Genomic DNA, 18931 nt, shown 5'->3' with positions numbered 1-18931 from the left:
TTCTTCATTATATCTTCTCTCTGTTATTTGGATTATACAATCTCTGCCATTCTATCTTCACGTTCACCGATCCTGACTTCTGCCAGCTCAAATCTACTGTTGAGCCCCTTTAACGAAGTTTTCATTTTAATTATTGGACGTTTCAACTCCAGATTTTCCATTTTGGTCCTTTTTCACAATTTCCAGTTCTTTATTGATATGCTCTGTTTGATGAGACACTGTCTGTAAACCTTCCTGTACGTAAGTATGCTTACTTCTAGTGCTGTGAACATATTTATGATGGCTACCTTGAAGTCTTTGTTAAATCTGACATGAGTCATTCTCATAGAAAACAGAAACAGGACACAGAAAGGTTCTACTGCGTGTGTTTTTTCTTTTTCCCCTGCGTCTTCACATACCTCATAATTTTTTGTTGGAAACTGGACATTTTTGGTAATAAATTGTAGCAACTGTGGGTACTATTCCTTTCCCCACTGCTTGTTTTTGTTGTTGTTTGCTTATTTGGTTTGTGACTTGGCTGGGACACCTTGGTGAAGTCTATTTCCTCTATGACATGAAGCTGTTGGTGTCATTCTTCGGATGGCACAGCCTTGGGGGTGTGCACGGTCACCCCAGGATGAGAATGGTTTCAGCAGGGCTCTCTGTGACTGTCTCTTTCCCTGGCTTTTCTCTTAAGCTGTCTGCCTCATTTGGTATTACAATCAGCTCTAAGTCTCCACTAATTGCTAGCTGATTGCTCCACTGTTTTCAACAATGCCCAAGAGTATAAATGGCTCAGCAGGCTGATCCAATGACATGTGGGCAGGGGCAGGCTTTGGGGCAAGTCTGTGAGGTTTGTTCTGACCCCAGGAGGGCTCCTCTTAGCTATCTCTTTCCCTGGTCCTCTTTGGTGACCAGCTGGCCTATAGTTTAGCTTGTTGCCCTTAATTAAGAAGAACTATTGTTTTCTAACAGGCCCTGAGGCCTGAATTTCCCCACACTCTGTTTCAAAGTAAGTCAGTTCCTTTGGGGAGTACTTTGGTGGTCTCTTTTCTTATAGACTGACTCTCACTCTGGATAAAGTCTCAGCTACTACTCTGGGTGCCAGGTGGGACAGGAGCCCCTGGTTTTCTTTGGCTGGCTTCTCCCAGCGTGGTGCCTCGGCCCTCTAAGTGAGCTGGGGTGAGGTGATGGGGGCCCCAGTATTCTCGCCTGTTGTGACTAGGGTAGAGCCTCTGTTCTATGGATGGAGCTGTGTGGAGGAAGGGACCTCTTAGCTGCTCCTACCAGAAATGTGGCCCCTTCAACTTGGAGTTGGAGGGGATGAGAAATGCTGGGAGTCGGCTCCTCCCACTAAGATGCGGTAACCCCTGACTGGGAGCTGTCTTCTTGGGCACACCCATCCTGAGCCGCGCTTTTGTTAAGCAGCTGGAGGAGAGGGGGTAGGTCATGACTCAAATGATACAGACTCTTGCTGTTCTTACTGAGTTTTAGTAGATTTTTTCCAATAAATATTTCATTCGATGTATGCCCCTAGGACAATTCCAGAGACTTCAAATGGTTGCTTTTTTAGAGTTTTCCCCAGCTTTGCTTGTTTTGCTGGAAAGTGGGCCCACACGGCTCCTTACGGCAGCATCCTGAAAGCAGAACCCCACCCAGTCTCTGGCACTAAAGCTGGATGTGTAGGATGGAAATTTCCTACAGGGCGAGAGACTGAAAGCCTAAACAAGCTTTCTACAGATCAGCCAGGCCTGAATACACTTGAGAACCACCGGCTTGTCTTCGAGCTTCTCAATCCAACTCAGCCTGGTCGCCCTCGAATTCCTTGACCTGGTCTTGTCCCACCCCCGGGTCTGTTCACCCTGACAGTTACTATCCTTCTCTTGCTCAAGTCCCCTGGCATTACCCATTTCACATTTCCTCTTTCTCTCATTGCCAAGAAGGCATCCTGGCCTCAGGGTAGGATTTCTGGCCACTATATACAAAATTCTTACAAAACTGACCCATGTGCTTCTGAAAAGGGATGATCTTTACCATCCTTCCTGATTTAGCAGTCATTTGATCTCTATTTCGCAGGGCTTATCTGAAGATACATTTTCACAGTAGACACAGAGAACCAACAGACAATCTTCCTAATGCAGTTGGAACACGTATTAAAATACGATAAGAGAGCATTTCTCCTCTGTACATAAACTCAGATTGAAAAAAAAACAACTAGGTAGGGTGCTCCTACTGGTTCCTGCTGGTACTTGGAAGACACATGAAACCTCTCTTTTCGACAAAAACGGAAAGCAAACTTCAAGATTCTAGCTTTAGCACATTAGTTATAGGGGCACCTGTCTTACACAGACGCAGTTGCTCACTTTCATTGTCCCAAGCACGCAGCCTTTGAACCCTCACTCAGGACAGAAGCTGCCATGTCCCTGCAGAACCGTCCACGTGCGTTTCCCAAGGACCGTCTCAGGAAGCTCCCGTTAGAACCCAGACTACCACTTTACAGCTAATTCCAAAGAAATTTTTCTGGTTTCTATACCCAAGAAATCAGAGGCCGCAAGTCAGAAGAAAGGGAGAGTTACTAAAGGTAGGCACATAGGCATACTGAAAGCACTGACAATAAACCACAAAAAGCTTTGACAAGTAAATAACACAACTCAAACTGCACACTGGTATGGGGAAACCACCTGAGAAACCCCAGCAGATCCTGAGGGCATCACTGTATTCAGCATAATACAATCGCTGAGGGTCAGGAAAAGGAAGACTCTGGGTCAGTAAGGGGAAAGGAATTACCTTCAGTAACCTCTGTTTAAAGATGGGAATGTAAATTTTAGAAAAATGTCCATCCAAAATGATGCTCAGGAGGTGTGATCTTCAGCTAGATGAGAAACTTAGCTATAGAGGGGGTGTTTTTCTTGAGTGGTCCAAATGGCTGAAGTTTTATTGTACTTAGAATGTTAGCTCTTAAATATCTCACCACAGTTATTTTAAGATGCTCCTGTCACATGACAATGCTTTTAAACACCTGCTGAACCCTGGATTAGTAAAAGGCTATCTGGCGTTCACAGGAGTGTAGGCTACTAAGAGAAACTGTAACCCCCCACGGAGAAGTATCTCACCACGATTGTCCTGAGGGAGCAACAAAACAGCTAAATCAGAAAGAGAGATCATTTGGGCAACTGTGAGGTTTCACAAGTATATTTTGAGGAGGAAAGAAAAAGTGCCCACACAAATTTATCACAATATTTAGGAACTGCCCTGATGCTGTAACTGGAATTTAATACTATTTTGCATAAGTAGTCATCACTGCCAAATGTTTACACTCATCTTTCTAAAGGCAACTTCACGCCTACATTACCTAAGGAACCACAAGGCAGAGGCTTGCCGCACACTTTTCCACATGAAGGAACGGGGTCCATGCACGTCTTCCGACCACTGCTTCCAGGTTCTAGCAACTGGCTGAGAGGAGTCTGCCCGCAAGGGCAACAGCGCACCAGGTGGGGGAGCCGTGGGCACGGCGCGCAGGGCTGAGGGTGGCACACTTGAGAACACGCATGGCTCCCACATTTCAAGTCCCTGTTAAGAAAAAGACTGTTACATAATTGTTCCATAAAACACAGCTTTATTCTAACTGAGAAAAATGCAGGACCTTACTTGCCACATATCTTTAAACAGCCAAAGTCCCCAAATCCATCAGACTTTCCTACGTCTGTTCCACACAACACATCTCGGGAGGAGCTGCCGCAGTAGCAAACTTGAGGACACAATTTCAAAAACAAAAGATTAGTCATCTGTGTGGGCTCTGAAAATATTCCAAACAATCTATAACAAAACACAGAACAGTATCCCTCACTATCAATCAGACCTGATGCAGAAGTAAGTGTGGCTTATGCAGCAGCTCTAAGATCAGCCTGAGAACTTTATCACAGGAGGAAATAAAAAGGTCTTGTCAGACCCTGTCAGTATCTCATGGGGGCTCTGCAGGGCATCCTAAAATCAGCATTAAAGTGAAGCAGCCCCCTAAACTGAGAGACCATGAGCTGGTCCATAAGGCCATGGCCGAAAACCGTGGGTCATGAGGCTCCCTGGGTCCTCTGGAGACAGCACAGGCGATGGAAGCTAAGCTGGGGGTAGTTGCAGAGGAGTTGATGACTGGATTCCTCCATCCTCACTTCAACCCAAGAAGCACAGATTTAATACTTCATATATTGGGGTTCACATAAAATGCCTGGAAAAAGTCTATGCGGCTAAAAAGAAATCCAAAAATTGACACGATATAAAATCCTTAATAATTTGTATTCTACCACTGCTGAATGTGAAGTAACCGTGTTTGAGCACTCACATTGAGTAAAAAGTTTCAAATAACTTGAGACTTTATTTACGAGACAGAACCCAATCTAACAACTATAGATTTTCCTGTGGTTCAAGAAATAATCGGTTCCTTTATTTCTTGAGGTCAGCAATAAATATGTGTTCTGCTTAAGGAGTTATATTTCTGATGTATTAACATGTAACAAAGTCTGATAAGGATTAATTTTCATCAACTTACAAAATTTTTCTCGTGTCACTTTATATCAGTTTATAATGAAAATTTATCTCATTAAAATCAATCTACGTAAATATACCTGGCCCTACATAATAAAGAAGAGTAGAAAGTACATTGAAATTCCACAGACCTAATGACGCTTTCCTTTTTTCTCGTACAATTTGGATATCTACTTGCAAAGAAAGTCAACATCAGAATAAACCTAACATTATAAAAATGTATCAAATCTTAAAAGCACATATTTAGTAAGAAATAAAATAGAATGATTCTAACAAAACATTAGAAATAATGCTCATAAAATATTGTACTGCACAGACCAAAAACTTTCACTGAGACACGGGAAGGCGGAAAGCCTCATATCAATGAAGACATAAGCAAGACACTTGATTTTTAAAATAGACATTTCATCTTTCAGTAAGAACACGTACAATTTCATCCCCTGTTCTAAAACTCATTCATTCATTCAATAAAGACTTATTAGATGAATTAATGTAGATGCAGGAAACACAATCAATATTTGTGGAATGAATGAATTGGTAAATAAATCCTAGCAAATGGCAGCTTCTGCAAGCAGGCTTTTCTTTGCTAAGTTTCTGCTCAAACAGAACAGAGGCCTTTTTCAGAGGTATGAGCAGGCAGCTGTGAACAAAGAATCAAGGGTCAGAAAATTCTGACAATAAAAACAAAACGGAGCCCCTGATCAATCAGGAAATAATCTGAGTACAATACTAAAAAGCTCTGCTCTTCTTAGGCACAAGAGACAGAAATATGAGCTGGTGACAGAAGAGTTGGGTGGAGTCACAGCTGTTTGAAGAGTAAGGAACCAAAGACAGTGTGGAGGAAGGTCTTTGCTGCCAACCTTAATCTGTTCAGCATTTTTATCTCAACATATGAATGCAAACCTAGAAGGAATGCTTATTAAATCTCTAGACGGGCTGAAAGGGATCCAGGGAGAATTATAATTTGAGAAGATAAACTATACTCATGGCTAAAACACTTTGCTAGATATTTAATGTGGACAAATGAAAAGTCTTCAGCTAGGTCTGAAAAATCAACTACACAAAAACAGAATGGAAGAGCCTGGGATCCATACAAACACCCATGAAAAAGACTCGGATGACTTAGCTGAGTTAAAGCCCAACATGAATCCAGACCTAAAAATGGGGGCCGGCCCTGCTGAGGAAGACGGGCCCTGAGCTAACATCCGTGCCCATCTTCCTCTACTTTATATGTGGGGTGCCTACCACAGCATGGCTTGCCATGTGGTGCCATGTCTGCACCTGGGATCCGAACTGGAACCCTGGGCCACCAAGAAGCGGAACGTGTGAACTTAACTGCTGCACCACTGGGCCAGCCCCACCAATTTTCATTTATTTCTGCTCTAATTTTTACTATTTCTCTCCTTCTGCTGACTTTGGGCTTTGCTTGTTCTTCTGTTTCTAATTCTTAGATGTAGTTTAAGACTACTTATTTGAGATGTTTGTTTGTTAAGGTGTGCCTGTATTGCTATGAATTTCCCTCTTAGGACTGCTTTTGCTGCATCCCCTATGAGATGGTATGGTGTGTTTTCATTTTCATTTGTCTCCAGATATTTTCTGATTTCTCCTTTAATTTCTTCAATGATCCATTGGATGTTCAGTAGCACATTGTTTAGCATCCAGATATTTGTCACTTTCCTAGCTTTTTTTCTTGTAGTTGATTTCTACTTTCATAGCATTATGGTCAGAAAAGATGCTTGATGTGATTTCAGTCTTCTTAAATTGATTGAGGTTTGCCTTGTTTCCCAACACGTGGTCTATCCTTGGAGAATGTTCCATGTGCACTTGAGAAGAATGTGTATTCTTCTGTTTTTGGATGAAGTGTTCTATATATATCTATTAAGTCCATCTGGTCTAGTTTTTCAATTAATTCCACTATTTCCTTGTTGATATTCTGTCTGGGTGATCAATCCCTGGATGTAAGTGGGTGTTAGGGTCCCCTACTATTATTGTGTTGTTGTTAATATTTCACTTTAGGTTTGTTAATAGTTGCTTTATGTACTTTGGTCCTCCTGTGTTGGGTGCATATATATTTATAAGTGTTATGTCTTCTTGGTGGAAGGTCCCTTTTATCATCATATACCGCCCTTCTTTGTCTCTCATTGCCTTTTTTATCTTGAAGTCTACTTCGTCTGATGTAAGTACGGCAACACCTGCTTTCTTTTGTTTGCCATTAGCTTGAAATATTGTCTTCCATCCCTTCACTCTGAGCCTGCGATTGTCTTCAGAGTTGAGATGTGTTCCCTGAAGGGAGCATATTGTTGGGTCTTGTTTTTAAACTTATCCTGCCATTCTGTGTCTTTTGACTGGAGAATTCAATCCGTTTACATTTAGAGTGATTATTGATATATGAGGGCTTAACGCTGTCATTTTCTCACTTGTTTTCTGCTTGTTCTGTATTTCCCTTGTTTCTTATCCTGTGTATTTTGGGCAGCAAAAATACTTTGGTAGTTCTCTATTATGGTTTTCTCAGTTTTCTCTTTATTTGTCATTTGTGTCTCTGTTCTGATTATTTATTTAGTGGTTACCATGAGGTTTGTATAAAAAACTCATAGATTAGATAGTACATTTTCTGATAGCCTCTTTCTTCTTTAGTCTAAGCCAATTCCATGCCTATCCTCTTCCCCTTCTAAGTCATTGTTGTCACAACTTATTCCATCTTGTGTTGTGAGCTTGTGGTTAAAATGACAAGATTATAGATATTTTTGATGCTTTCCTTCCCTTTATCTTTATCGTTATAATTGTTTGCTAACCTCTTCTTATAGAGAGTTGCAATTTTCTGATTTTGTCTGCCTATTTATCTCCTTGTTCAAGGCTTTGTAAACCTGTTTTTTTTTTTCCAGGTATGAGGGCCTTCTTGATCATTTCTTGTAGTGGGTTCTTGCAGTGATGAACTCCCTCAGCTTTTGTTTATCTGGGAAAGTTTTCATTTCTCCATCATATCTGAAGGACTTTTTCACTAGATAGAGCATGCTTGCTGAAAGATTTTGTCTTTCAGAATTTTGAATATATCATTCCATTCTCTCCTAGCCTGTAAGGATTCTGTTGAAAAATCTGCTGAAAGCCTGGCAGAGCTTCCTTTGTAAGTTGCTTTCTTCTACCTCGCTGCCCTTAATATTTTTTCTTTGTCATTGACTTTTGCCAGTCTTACTACTATATGCCTTAGAGAAGATCTTTTTACATTGATGTAATTAGGAGTTCTATTAGCTTCTTTTACTTGTATTTCTAGATCCTTCCCCAGGTTTGGGAAGTTCTCAGCTATGATTTCTTTGAACAAGCTTTCTGTTCCATTCTTCCTCTCTTCTCCCTCTTGAATATTTATAATCCTTATGTTGCATTTCCTAATTGAGTCAGATATGTCTCAGAGGATCTCTTCATTTCTTTTTAGTCTTAGTTCTATCTTCTCCCTCGTCTGAAGTATTTCTATTGCTGTCTTCCAGATTGCTACTTCTGTCCTCCACCATATCAGCTGTTATTCAAGGATTCCAAATCTTTCTTTATCTCATTCATTGTGTTTTTCATCTCCAACATTTCTCACTGTTTTTTCTTTATAGTTTCAATCTCTTTTTTGAAGAATTCCCTCTGTTCATTAATTTTGTTCATGATTTCATTGAACTATCTGAATTTTCTTGTAACTCATTCAGTTTTTTTATGATAGCTATTTTGAACTCTGTCATTTAGATCGTAAATTTCTGTGCCTTCAGGATTGATTTCTGGGTGTTTGTCATTTTCCTTCTAGTCTGGACTATTACTGTATTTCTTTTTTGATGGGGTGGATTTGTGCCTTTGCATAGTGATAGTATCTGGTTGCAGATTCCACCTGCTGCCACTGAGGTGGTCAGGAGCTGTGTATTCTGAGCCTGCCGTGATCCTTGGTGTCTGTGCCTGTCCTTTGAAGTCTATGCTGCCAGGCCTGTTTGCGATTGCCTGCTTGCAACTGCTGCTTTACTAAGGTATGTGTGGGTGCTGTGGCCAACCACACAAGCTAGAACACCGGGCAAGGGGCAGGGTGTTTTCTGTTCCGCATGTGATCTCCCAGGAATTTTCTCTCTGCCCTCTTGGGGTGCTGGCTTGATGAAGACACCCCCGCAACAGCTTAGCCTCCTCTGTGTGGAGCCCTCCCAAGGGCTGTGAGGGAACGTGGAGAGCAAAGGCGTTCCCATGGAGAGCTGCCCCTCTCCTCTCTTTTCTCAGAGCTGCGACATCCCACGCTCTAGACTGCTGCCAGGGAGGGAGAGGAGATGCCCTTACCTCCTTCCACTTCCTCCCAGGGAATCTAGCGCCTCTACCTTCAGATGTCTGGCTGTGTGGGTCTCTCAGACATCTTTTGGGTTGTGTGAATGTCCTCTGTTGTATTATGAATGTCCTTTTCATTGTATCTTAGAGGGAAGAGTCTGAGGGAAAAGCTCACTCAGCCACGATGTTGACATCACTCAGTAGTTACTTTTTTTAAAAAACAATTTAACACTTTATTATTATCATTTTTTTTTGAGGAAGATTAGCCCTGAACTAATATCTGCTGCCAATCCTCCTCTTTTTGCTGAGGAAGACTGGCCCTGAGCTAACATCCATGCCTATCTTCCTCTACTTTATATGTGGGATGCCCGCAACAGCATGGCTGGACAAGCAGTGCGTAGGTCTATACCCGGGATCCGAAACGGCGAACCCTGGGCCACCAGAGCAGAATGTGCAAAGTTAACTGCTGAGCCACTGGGCTGGCCCCAGTAGTTACTTTTTAAAAATTTTCCAAGCAGTTAATTTTAAATAGCATTTTAAAATCTACTGTCCAAATTCTATAGGACAATGACCTATACTGGTATTATGTAACTAAAATAATGAAAACCATCTTAGCATTAATATACCTCCAGTTTTCTCCACCCAAGGTACCAGAGTTAACAGAGTCATCGTGACTGTAGGTTTGAGATGAATCCATGTCATTAAGACAACCATAAATAAGCTTTCAGAAAAGTATACAAGCATGGCTGGCTGGTGTGCTCACCACTCACCCTGCTTCAATATGATCCGGCAAGGCTGGCACGGACCCCCATGGCACAGCTCAGCACACTGGTGCTGACCACAGTTCAAAACATTCTCACATGGGTTAGAACAGTGGACGGAGACAGCCTGACCACAGCGAACTGTGTGCCTGTAAAGACAGTAGATGTAAAGACAGCATTAGTCTAACGTTGGACATTCTGTTCCTGTGTGACAGATAAACTAACACTGAAGCCCAAATCTTCCCCCAAAACCTACTAAACCTTTCTCTTGGGTGAAAAATGTTTCACCTATTTTTTCTGTTTCCTTCCTTCCTCCTTATTTCCTCAATTACTCTCCCCTCCTCCACTTATTCTTCTTTTTCCTCCTTTGCTTTTCTTATTTCCCATCCTGCCTTCTCTCTCCCCTATTTTCTGATCAGTGAGGAATTGAAGGCCATTCCTAAGTATCTGTTACAGGTGATTTCTTCTCTGTATCCCCATGAAGCAGCATGCAGGAGGGGAAGAGCCCTCAGCTCACCTCTATCTTAGAGACTCGGGTGGGAGGCTGGGGAGTTATAATGTATGTAGTTATAATGTACCTTCTCAGAATGGAAGTATAACGGTGTTCTCCTAGAACCTAGCACTCGGGCATTTTATGCAGCTGCAATACTTAAGAACATACTGCATGTGACTTTGATTCAGGATTGGAAATCATTCTGGCTTTAATCTAATAAACATCCTGATTTTGCTGCCTTATCAGCTAGAGAAGGATATGAGGCCAGTGCTTTTAGACAATTGTCTTCAGGTCTCTCTCCAGAGTAAAACTTTAGAGCTTGAAGTGTACTCTCCCACGAGGAGAGTTTTATTCTATCCCCAACTCCCACTTCAACTACATATTTTGTTTTCAAAGGCACTGTTATATAGATGGTCAGTTTCCAGTGCTCAGCATCACAGCTAACATCAACCCTTTGAGGAAGACACTGTTATTTCTACATTATGATAAGAAAAGGGAGGCTAAGCTAGACCAAGCAACTTGCCCAGGTTAATAACTAGTTACTGGCAGAGCCCAGATGTGACCTGGTCTTTCAGACCCAAAGCCCTTGAATGTGACTATCAGGCCGCACTGCTACCCTAGTACGTTCAGTAAACACTAAACAAATACATATCCCTGAAAATCTGCACAATCCCATCTCATCCTGTTGTTCAAAAACCACTTTACACTCTTACTGAGCCTCAGAGGCACCTGCAGCCATCAGTGATCCTCCCACTGATGATGCAGGAGAACTTGGACTGTAATGAAAAGAGGGTGGGCTCTAGGGTGACGTATTCCTTCACTCAACAATGTTCACTGAAAACCTCCTGGACTCCAGATACCGTGTTAGGCCCAGGTGAATGGTCCTTGGAGGCCTCCTGGACCTTAATAGGCCTGGATTCAATTCCTGTTCTTTCACCCTCCAGAGAGGTCAAGAAAAAAGTCCCTGTCACCTTGGCATTTCACCTGAAATGGGTAATATATCACTATGCATATAACTTCTTAATCACTCAGAAGATTGCAAAAGATCAAGGCAATACAGGAAACTACTATTTACACCTACCATTTATTAGTGGTAGTAAATAAGTACTATTTACTTCTACCTCCTAATCTTTTATTTTAGAAATCCACACACAAATCATCAATGTGGAAACTGAATTCTTCTTTAGGGTGCAATTCTAACTTTACCTGGTCCGTCCACATTCACACGTTTTAGTCATAAAGGCAGGGCAGGGTGGGCAAGGTCCAGGATGGCAGAGACTGAAAAAGAAATGCTTTGATGAATAAATCATACCCACGTATCTAAACCTGAACAAAGCTGCCCCAACTGGGTCCTACTGTGAATGTGACAACAAATAAACCTACTATGAAATGTTTTAGTATTTGTCTAAAGTTGATTAAACTACTTAAACAAAGATACCAACAACGTTTTTATATAGCAAGAGTTGACAGCATTATCCTCTTAGAACATTTAATGAGAAAAGTAAAGCCCAAGTCAAAATACTGGTTTTATTTGGGTCTGACAGTCAAAGATAACATTTCCAAATACGGTGTTGGCTCACTTAGTGCAGTGTGCAGGGATGAAAACAGCTTGCCACTTAGGTGAGTGACAGGATGGCCAATGGAATCTTTTAGAAGATCCGAACCTGAGCAAAGTAATAGAGCTCAAATTGACTAGGTCCATGAGAATATAGACATTTTCTCATCAGCTAGTGAGGTAACAACCAGGTGATGGGCCAACAATGGGAACAGTGAAAGGAAGGCTGACGTGACGGCAGGCGTGCTGTAAGTAACACAGGGAGAGAACAAAGGGGAAGGACACGTGGAAAGAGCCGGGCGTGGTGATGCAGTACAGGTCAGAATCAGACCTCTGAACAGAACGCTTTTTATAGGAGCTATGATATAAGGAGACCAAAGAACAAAATCATGAAACAGAATTATATATTCACATAAATACTGTCCTCTTCAAAGCAGACAGCTTGGTAAATTACACACCTGTTCAGAAATACTTAAAATATTTTGGGAACTTCTATGACAACTTTTTTTGGGGGAGGACACATTACAAGTTATGGCAAATCACAACTCTTTGGGAATTAAATACCAATCAGAGCCAAGTCTAATTAATCAAGTAGGTAATAAAATTTGGTATAAAAACCACATATGCTTATAAAGCGGTCTGTTTGGATTTTTTATGTGACTCCTAAATAGGTTCTGATAATTCTTAAATGAGCTTTAAACACTGAAAACAATCCAGGAACAAGTTCCTAGTCTTCTAAGGGCACCCATTTTGACAGGCAGAACCCACAGGAGATCTGTTTAAGCATGTTTCTTTAAAGATGAGTATCATTATTCAATTATTCCATTTCACATGCTATGCCTCAACCCTTTCAGCTGAAACTATTTTCATGGCTGCACAGTTAACTACTTTAGACTGCGAGATAAACTGCCAATCAGGTGTGGATGCCTCCAGGTTATTCCAAATATCCCCGAGGCCTGGACTTAATCGCAGGTTTTCATAAATCTTTAGAGCAGTGGTTTGCAACACTGGCTACATATTAGAATTACCTGAAAAGCTTTTAAAACTATAGATGCTCAGACACTCCTCCCCGCAACCCCCCGCACCCACCCCCAGCCCCAAACCCGAGATGCTGATTCAACCGCTCTGAGGCAGAGCCTGGGCACTGGTGTTTTACAGTGGTCCCTAAATGATCCTAACATGTAGCCAGTGATGAGACCAACTGCTCTAGAGAATCCTATAATCTAGGAGAACAACTCAAAAAAGAGGGACAGAGGCACCAACTGTGCCTTCGGAGCCCTGAGAGGCAGGAATGAGAGAAACCCAAAGCTTTCTTTTGAAAGGCAGGTGCTGACAGGTATGGAGTTCAGCAATCTCAGGGTCCTGACAGGAGTAAAAGGACAGCTCCCAAGTCAAGAAGAGGATTTCCAGAGCCAAGAAGGAGCACGTTTTAGGGCCTCTTTCCTTTTAGACATGGTGTTGACTGCCTGATCTGCATTGATTGATGTTCTCTGGTGGGCATGACAGGGGCCCTTTCTGCTCCAGGCTTTGGAAAGATAGTTCACATAGAGGGTTAATTTCTTATTACGGAATTAACTGAAAATGTCAACTAAGGGAAGGAACAGTTTAAAGAGATGAGTCCCCAGGTCTCAGGCAGGACCCAAAGAAGCGATCAAAGAACTGGGAGGGGCTGACTGACAGCAGATGGCAGGCCATGCTGCTCAGCCAGTCTGACCAGCTCTCCCCAGTAACTCCTCCCCACACCAACCCCATGACTTGATCACAGGCCTCAGGTCCAATGTCCACCCCTGCTCCACACAGCAGAAGCACCAAGATAGCACTCTGATGTCTGTTTTACTCTTAGATTTGGGTAATAAAAGCAAGAGTTACCATGTTTTGACCACTTACCATGTGCCAGGCTCTGTACTAAGCCTCTTAGGTGCATTAATTCATTTAATATTAAAAAAAACTCTATAAGAATTGCTGCTTATATCATTATTATCTTATAAGTGCAGAAACTGAGGCTCAGAGAAGTTAAGTAACTTGTCCAATGTCACATAACTGTTGAGTGACTCGAATCCAGGAATTAAACCTTTGTCTGAGGTCAAAGCCTGTAGAACTGTATTTGTAACTGATCAACTGTTTATTATTTTGCATTTTTTTATGATTTAGAAGCTGATTAGATACATTCTAAAGCTGGCTACTTATTATAGGGAAAGGAGTCACATCCTAGAAACACTGCTCAATAAGGCCCTACATAATTGCCTTTCCCCACACAGAAGTCTGTCCTATATACTCTCTTAGACCTGGATTTTGCTGGGGGGTATTTCGTCTGAGAAGCCAGCAGTGTAATATAGTGAGAGGACACTGGCTTTGGAAATCCCAGCTCCATCATGTCTTACCACTCTGACATTGGGCAAAATGCTTGGCCTTTCTGAGCCTCATCTGTAAAATGGAGATGAGACACATCTATACATCACTGGGCTGCTGCAAGGATTCAATGAGTTAACTTTTGCAGAGAACCTGGCACAGAGTAAGTGCTCAGTAAATGATACCACTTGCCCTTCACCCTGTCCTGTGACATGCTAATGAGATATGTGAACTCAGAGCCACAAGCAAAGCGTGTCCAACAGGAATCCCCAGGGGTCTAGCATTCCAACTTACAGGTTACAGGAATGTGGGCAGTCCTGGCCAGGCTGTTTCTTTCTACAAACTTCACCACAACTATGTGGAATTTCATTTCTGCTCCATTCAGGATTCTTTACCTTGCCTAAAACATCATATCAGAGAGTCAATGGTACAAACTTCAACTGCATCGTAGACCTTAATGAAATAATATAATATAGCTAGACAGCATGAAACATCAGCGTGGTTTTCATTAATTCAACAAACACATTATCCCACATCCTAAAATAAAAAGTTAAATGTAATGCTTCATCAAAAGTTTCACTGAGTACGGTAAACCTTAAATTCTGGATTACCTGGAAAAGAGAAATAAAAAGTCATTTTTACTTATGAAAATGCCACTTTGACTGATGGACACATTTAATTTAAGATTAAAAAAACCTATAAGATAAGTCTTCTGTAAATGGGCCATTGAAGTGATATGGGAACCAGAAAGAAGGAAGAAGGGAAGAGAGCGACGGAGGGAAAAGAGGCAGTAAGAGATGGACAGGACCTAAGTGCCCTGTATAGTAGGAATGCTATTCTAAGATACAAAGTGGGCATAAAAGGGCTATAATTTTACAATCAAGGTCACTCCGCAAATCTTTAGGAAGCATCTTCCACGAACTTAGCACAGAGGCAGGAAGAAGAAAACTGAGGCACAGGACTCCTTGCCCTTGAGGAGTTCCTCCCGACTTGGGCAGTTTACATCCTAAATGACAGCCTGTCCCCAGTCCTTGACCTCTGCTTTTCTCTCTAGCCCGTGTCCTTCAGAAATCTCATTCATGAGGTGAGGTTCAATACACCTAAAGGCCAGTGATTCCCAAATCCACATTTTCTGCACTCCCCTGAATCCTCAGTTTCAGTCCTACGTGTCCAACCGTCTGTGGAGCATCTGTGCTTGGGGTTTCACAGTCACCTCAAACTGCCCACATCTACAGCCAAAGTACGGTACCTGGTGTTCCCCTTCCATCTTTCAGCGGCTCCGCCTCTTCTCCCTGACTTTAAAGGATGGCTTTTCTCTTTCTGCAGGGCTCTGCATTACACTGTTTTTCGCTCCTTACCCTCCTATCCACTACCATCTCATTTACCGCTCCCAATTGCAAATATCATCCCTAAGACCTGCTCCCTGCTCCAACGTTCCTAAGTCCCAGGAGGACACATCTCTCGCTGGTCGTCTTACTCATCTTCCTACTCACATTTCTAAACTGAACTCACTGTCCCCACCAAACCCAGTCCTCTTGACTCGCCCTCTCTTCCCTGGGTGTCACCATTTGGGTTCCTCCCTTTCCCATTGCTGTTAATTCCTGTTTTCCTTTGAAATCTTGTACCCCTTCCTCTCTGTCCCATTCTAACACCCAATACAGACCTTTATTATTCTTTGTCTGGGTGGTTACAAGTCACCAAATTGCTTAGGCCCCAAAATACTCTACTCACTGCCACCAGACTAATCTTCATAAAGAATCACACTGATGCCCTCAGTGGCTTCCTACAGCTGCCAAATAAAGTCCCAAGGTCTAGGCCTGGCAACAAGAAGTCAGCCCTGCTTTTCCAGTCATTTCCCACTCCTCCACCTGCACAGATCCTGGGTTCCATAAGCAGATGACTCGCTTTTCTCCCAACAGATCCTCAGCCTTCTTGGTCTTAAACTTCTGCTTATGCTGTTCTCTTCAACAAATCTCTCCTCCTACAAAGATTTTACTCGTTGTCAAGCCCAGTTCACTTCTACCTCCTTTATGAAGGCTTCCCTTAATCATCCAGCCAGAAGCCATAACTCACCCCAAGTATCTCCCACAGCACTTGGCACTTCCAGTGGAACATCAAGTTAATTGTGCCTTAACTTTCAGAGTGCAAGCTCTGGAAAGTCATCCCCTCTGTTTCTTCATGGTGCCATGTACCTTACTTACTAAGTTCTCAATAAAATATATTAAATTAGTAGTCTCCTGGAATAGCAGAGTGGGGCAAAGTCATCAGATAGGTTAAGGTTGTTATTTGTATTCCTACACCATTTTACCTCACTCAGATCATCTTAAGCTTCACCCGACATTCTTCTGCCTTCTTAGGGTCTCATATCTAATTTGTCAGTGAAGATTTAGTAAGAATTTTAATTCTATTGTGGTGCTTTATGTTTAAAAATCCTTTAAAATACGGTAACCAAGCCTTGGTATTGGTCCTGTGTGTCCAATTCTCCTTTAACCTCTTTCAGTTTCATGTTGCCTTTCTAGCAGTACATTCAAGAATATTCATTCCTTCAGCTAATACTAATTTGGTATCCATTAAGGCTCATATTTTGGCAATAAAATATATAAGACCAGCAGATTCTGAATAAAAGTGTGGCCAAAGTGGGATAAGAAAGGGAAGCTTCCTTTGGAAGAGGACACCTGGGGTCAGGTCTTGAATACTACAGTGGATGAGGATTTACAGAAAAGAAAGGAACATCCTAGATAGTTGAATTTACCATGAGATTGAGTCTAAAGGTTAAAGAGTTGATGGTCAATGACTGACTCTTGGTGAAAGCTGCTAGTTAAGTAATAGGAAAGGAGAAATATGAGCAAATTAGTTAGAAAAATAAGGAGAGCATGCAGAAAGAAACAGGAACAGCTGGTCATTTCAAGAAGAAAATGGTCAAAAGTGTCAAGGGCTGTTATGTTGCCAAAAAGGTTAAGAACTTATAAATCAGCCCTGGATTCAGTCAGGAAGGGGTCAGTGATGACCTCTGAATACAGTGTCAGTCGGGTTATAAGGACAGAAGCAAAAATGCAACGGTTCAAGGAGGCAGATAGATGGTTAAGAAATAAAATCTGAAAAATCAACCATCAGATGGTGAAAGTTAGCCATTAAAAGACAGGCAGGAAAGGCAGGAAAAAAAGGATGTGCAGGAAATAGGCTAGCAGCAGGAATGAAGATCTGGATCACAGGAAGTTTTTTTCCTAACACATAGAGGAACCGAACTATTGAAAACAGGAAGAAATATTCCATAAAGAGGGAGGGCACAAGGATAGAGTTTGTAACGCTGGTTTATAGAAAACCTCTCTTTGGTAGAAAGACCAGCGACTGATATCTTGGATTAAAATAAAGTACACTTCAACACTACTCCTTAGTCAGGCTGCTCAGACCTAGAAAATCAAAGCTGTTACAGTCAGGGGTGAGAAGAAGCCATGTCCACACCCGCCTCTGCCAGGACACCAGCACCACAGCTCAGAAGCAGCATGAGCTTGGTGGGCGTGATGGGAAGGCCACCCCCAGAACAGCAATGCCAAGAGCCCAGGGGCCTGGCTGTGGATGGACCACACGCACACAGTGTCTTGCAGTTGAAGTCTATCAGTAACTTCTGCAACATGCCAGCACACCACCTCTCCTGGGCTGGGAACAACGCACAAAGCGGAAGAGACTCCAGTGTACGCAAAAAACTCACCACAGAAACACGTGTAGGTATTAGGAACATGTGCAGAAACGTTCTGACAGGCAGGGCACCTCCAACCACTCTGGCCGTCTGTCAAGAAAAATGAGAGGAGACCAAAATAATTTCCTTACAGAAGCACAGGTAACTTTTAAGAATTTAAATCTATAGGAAGCCATAATATTGAAACAGTGGTAATAATGCCCATGTTAAGGAAATCAGACAGTGAAGAAACAAATTCACAATACTGAATGCTTTGTTTAAATACTGCATTTGGGCTTATATTTATAAGGACTTCAGATATAGTGAATCAAGAGGGCATCCATTTTGTTCTACTTTATTTAATTGAGATATAATTGATATATAACACAGCTTAAGTTTAAGGTGTATAACGTGTTGACTTGATACATTTACATACTCCTATAGGATTACCACCATAGTGTTAGCTAATGCCTTCATCACTTCATAGAATTACCACTTCATTTTGTGGTGAGAATGTTCTGTTATTTCTAATATCAAGGTAAACATTATCTGAATCTTGGCTTAAAAAAAAATAGGATAAAATGTTTGAGTACACGTAGGAAAACCCAGATGTCTTAAACTAGAAGAGCCACAGTTCAGCGAGTGTATTATTAACAGCATTTGCATTATGCATAAACACTAATATACTTTGGGAAAAGCCCATAAAATACTATGGAGAAGACCTGCCAAAGGCAACATCCTAAGGGCAAACTAAACAATTGCTTTCTATAAATTTTCTAAAGCAAATTATACAAGAAATGTTTTCTATAGTTGCCACTTGGATAAAAACTACCATTTTCAGTAAAAGTGACAGATTTTGTTGTACCCTAAATATATTTTAATATTGTTGTGTTTAGCTGGTTTGAGATTTATAGTTTAATAATGGTCATCTGAAACATGTGATCAAGGCAACAGACTCTCCCTGCAGATGAAATATTCAAGAGGAATTAAATAGTATTTTTAAAGCTAAGTTTAAAAACTGCACATATCAAATGGGCGAGAACAACTACCCAGAAGAGAGAAACGACTGACCTGCCTGCGATGCCGGAGACCTTGCCCACTTCTTTATGCAGTTCAAATGGAACACATGATAGCAGCTCTGACAGCTCCACACCGGGGCCGCGACGCGAACCAGTTCGCAGCACACCATGCACTCATATTTTTCTGTAGTTAGCTGTTCAATAAGAGAACCTGAGCGAAAAATAAAACAGATAAACTCAAACAACAGAAAAACATTCCTTACTTTAGCCAACCAAGGCTCAGCA

At 41.8% G+C, this 18931-nt stretch overlaps 1 protein-coding gene across 5 annotated transcripts in view; it reads right to left on the bottom strand.

Moving 5' to 3' along the window:
- Positions 1-18931, bottom strand: part of NFX1 (nuclear transcription factor, X-box binding 1) — a 61482-nt gene that overhangs the window by 29223 nt on the left and 13328 nt on the right. For all 5 annotated transcript variants that reach the window (XR_011431595.1, XR_011431596.1, XM_001499262.6 and 2 more), the window contains exons 3-9: positions 18699-18857; positions 17661-17738; positions 14246-14351; positions 11254-11325; positions 9564-9703; positions 3628-3727; positions 3332-3549 (exon numbers count right to left, since the gene is read on the bottom strand). Coding sequence is in view for 3 of the 5 variants with exons in the window: in XM_001499262.6 (XP_001499312.2) it covers positions 3332-3549; positions 3628-3727; positions 9564-9703; positions 11254-11325; positions 14246-14351; positions 17661-17738; positions 18699-18857 (873 nt within the window). In the remaining 2 variants the exon portion in view is untranslated. The remainder of the gene's footprint in view (positions 1-3331; positions 3550-3627; positions 3728-9563; positions 9704-11253; positions 11326-14245; positions 14352-17660; positions 17739-18698; positions 18858-18931) is intronic.

The sequence above is a fragment of the Equus caballus genome, chromosome 23 (assembly GCF_041296265.1).
Source record: "Equus caballus isolate H_3958 breed thoroughbred chromosome 23, TB-T2T, whole genome shotgun sequence".
Lineage (NCBI taxonomy): Eukaryota > Metazoa > Chordata > Mammalia > Perissodactyla > Equidae > Equus > Equus caballus.
This window is presented reverse-complemented; position numbering and strand designations above follow the sequence as displayed.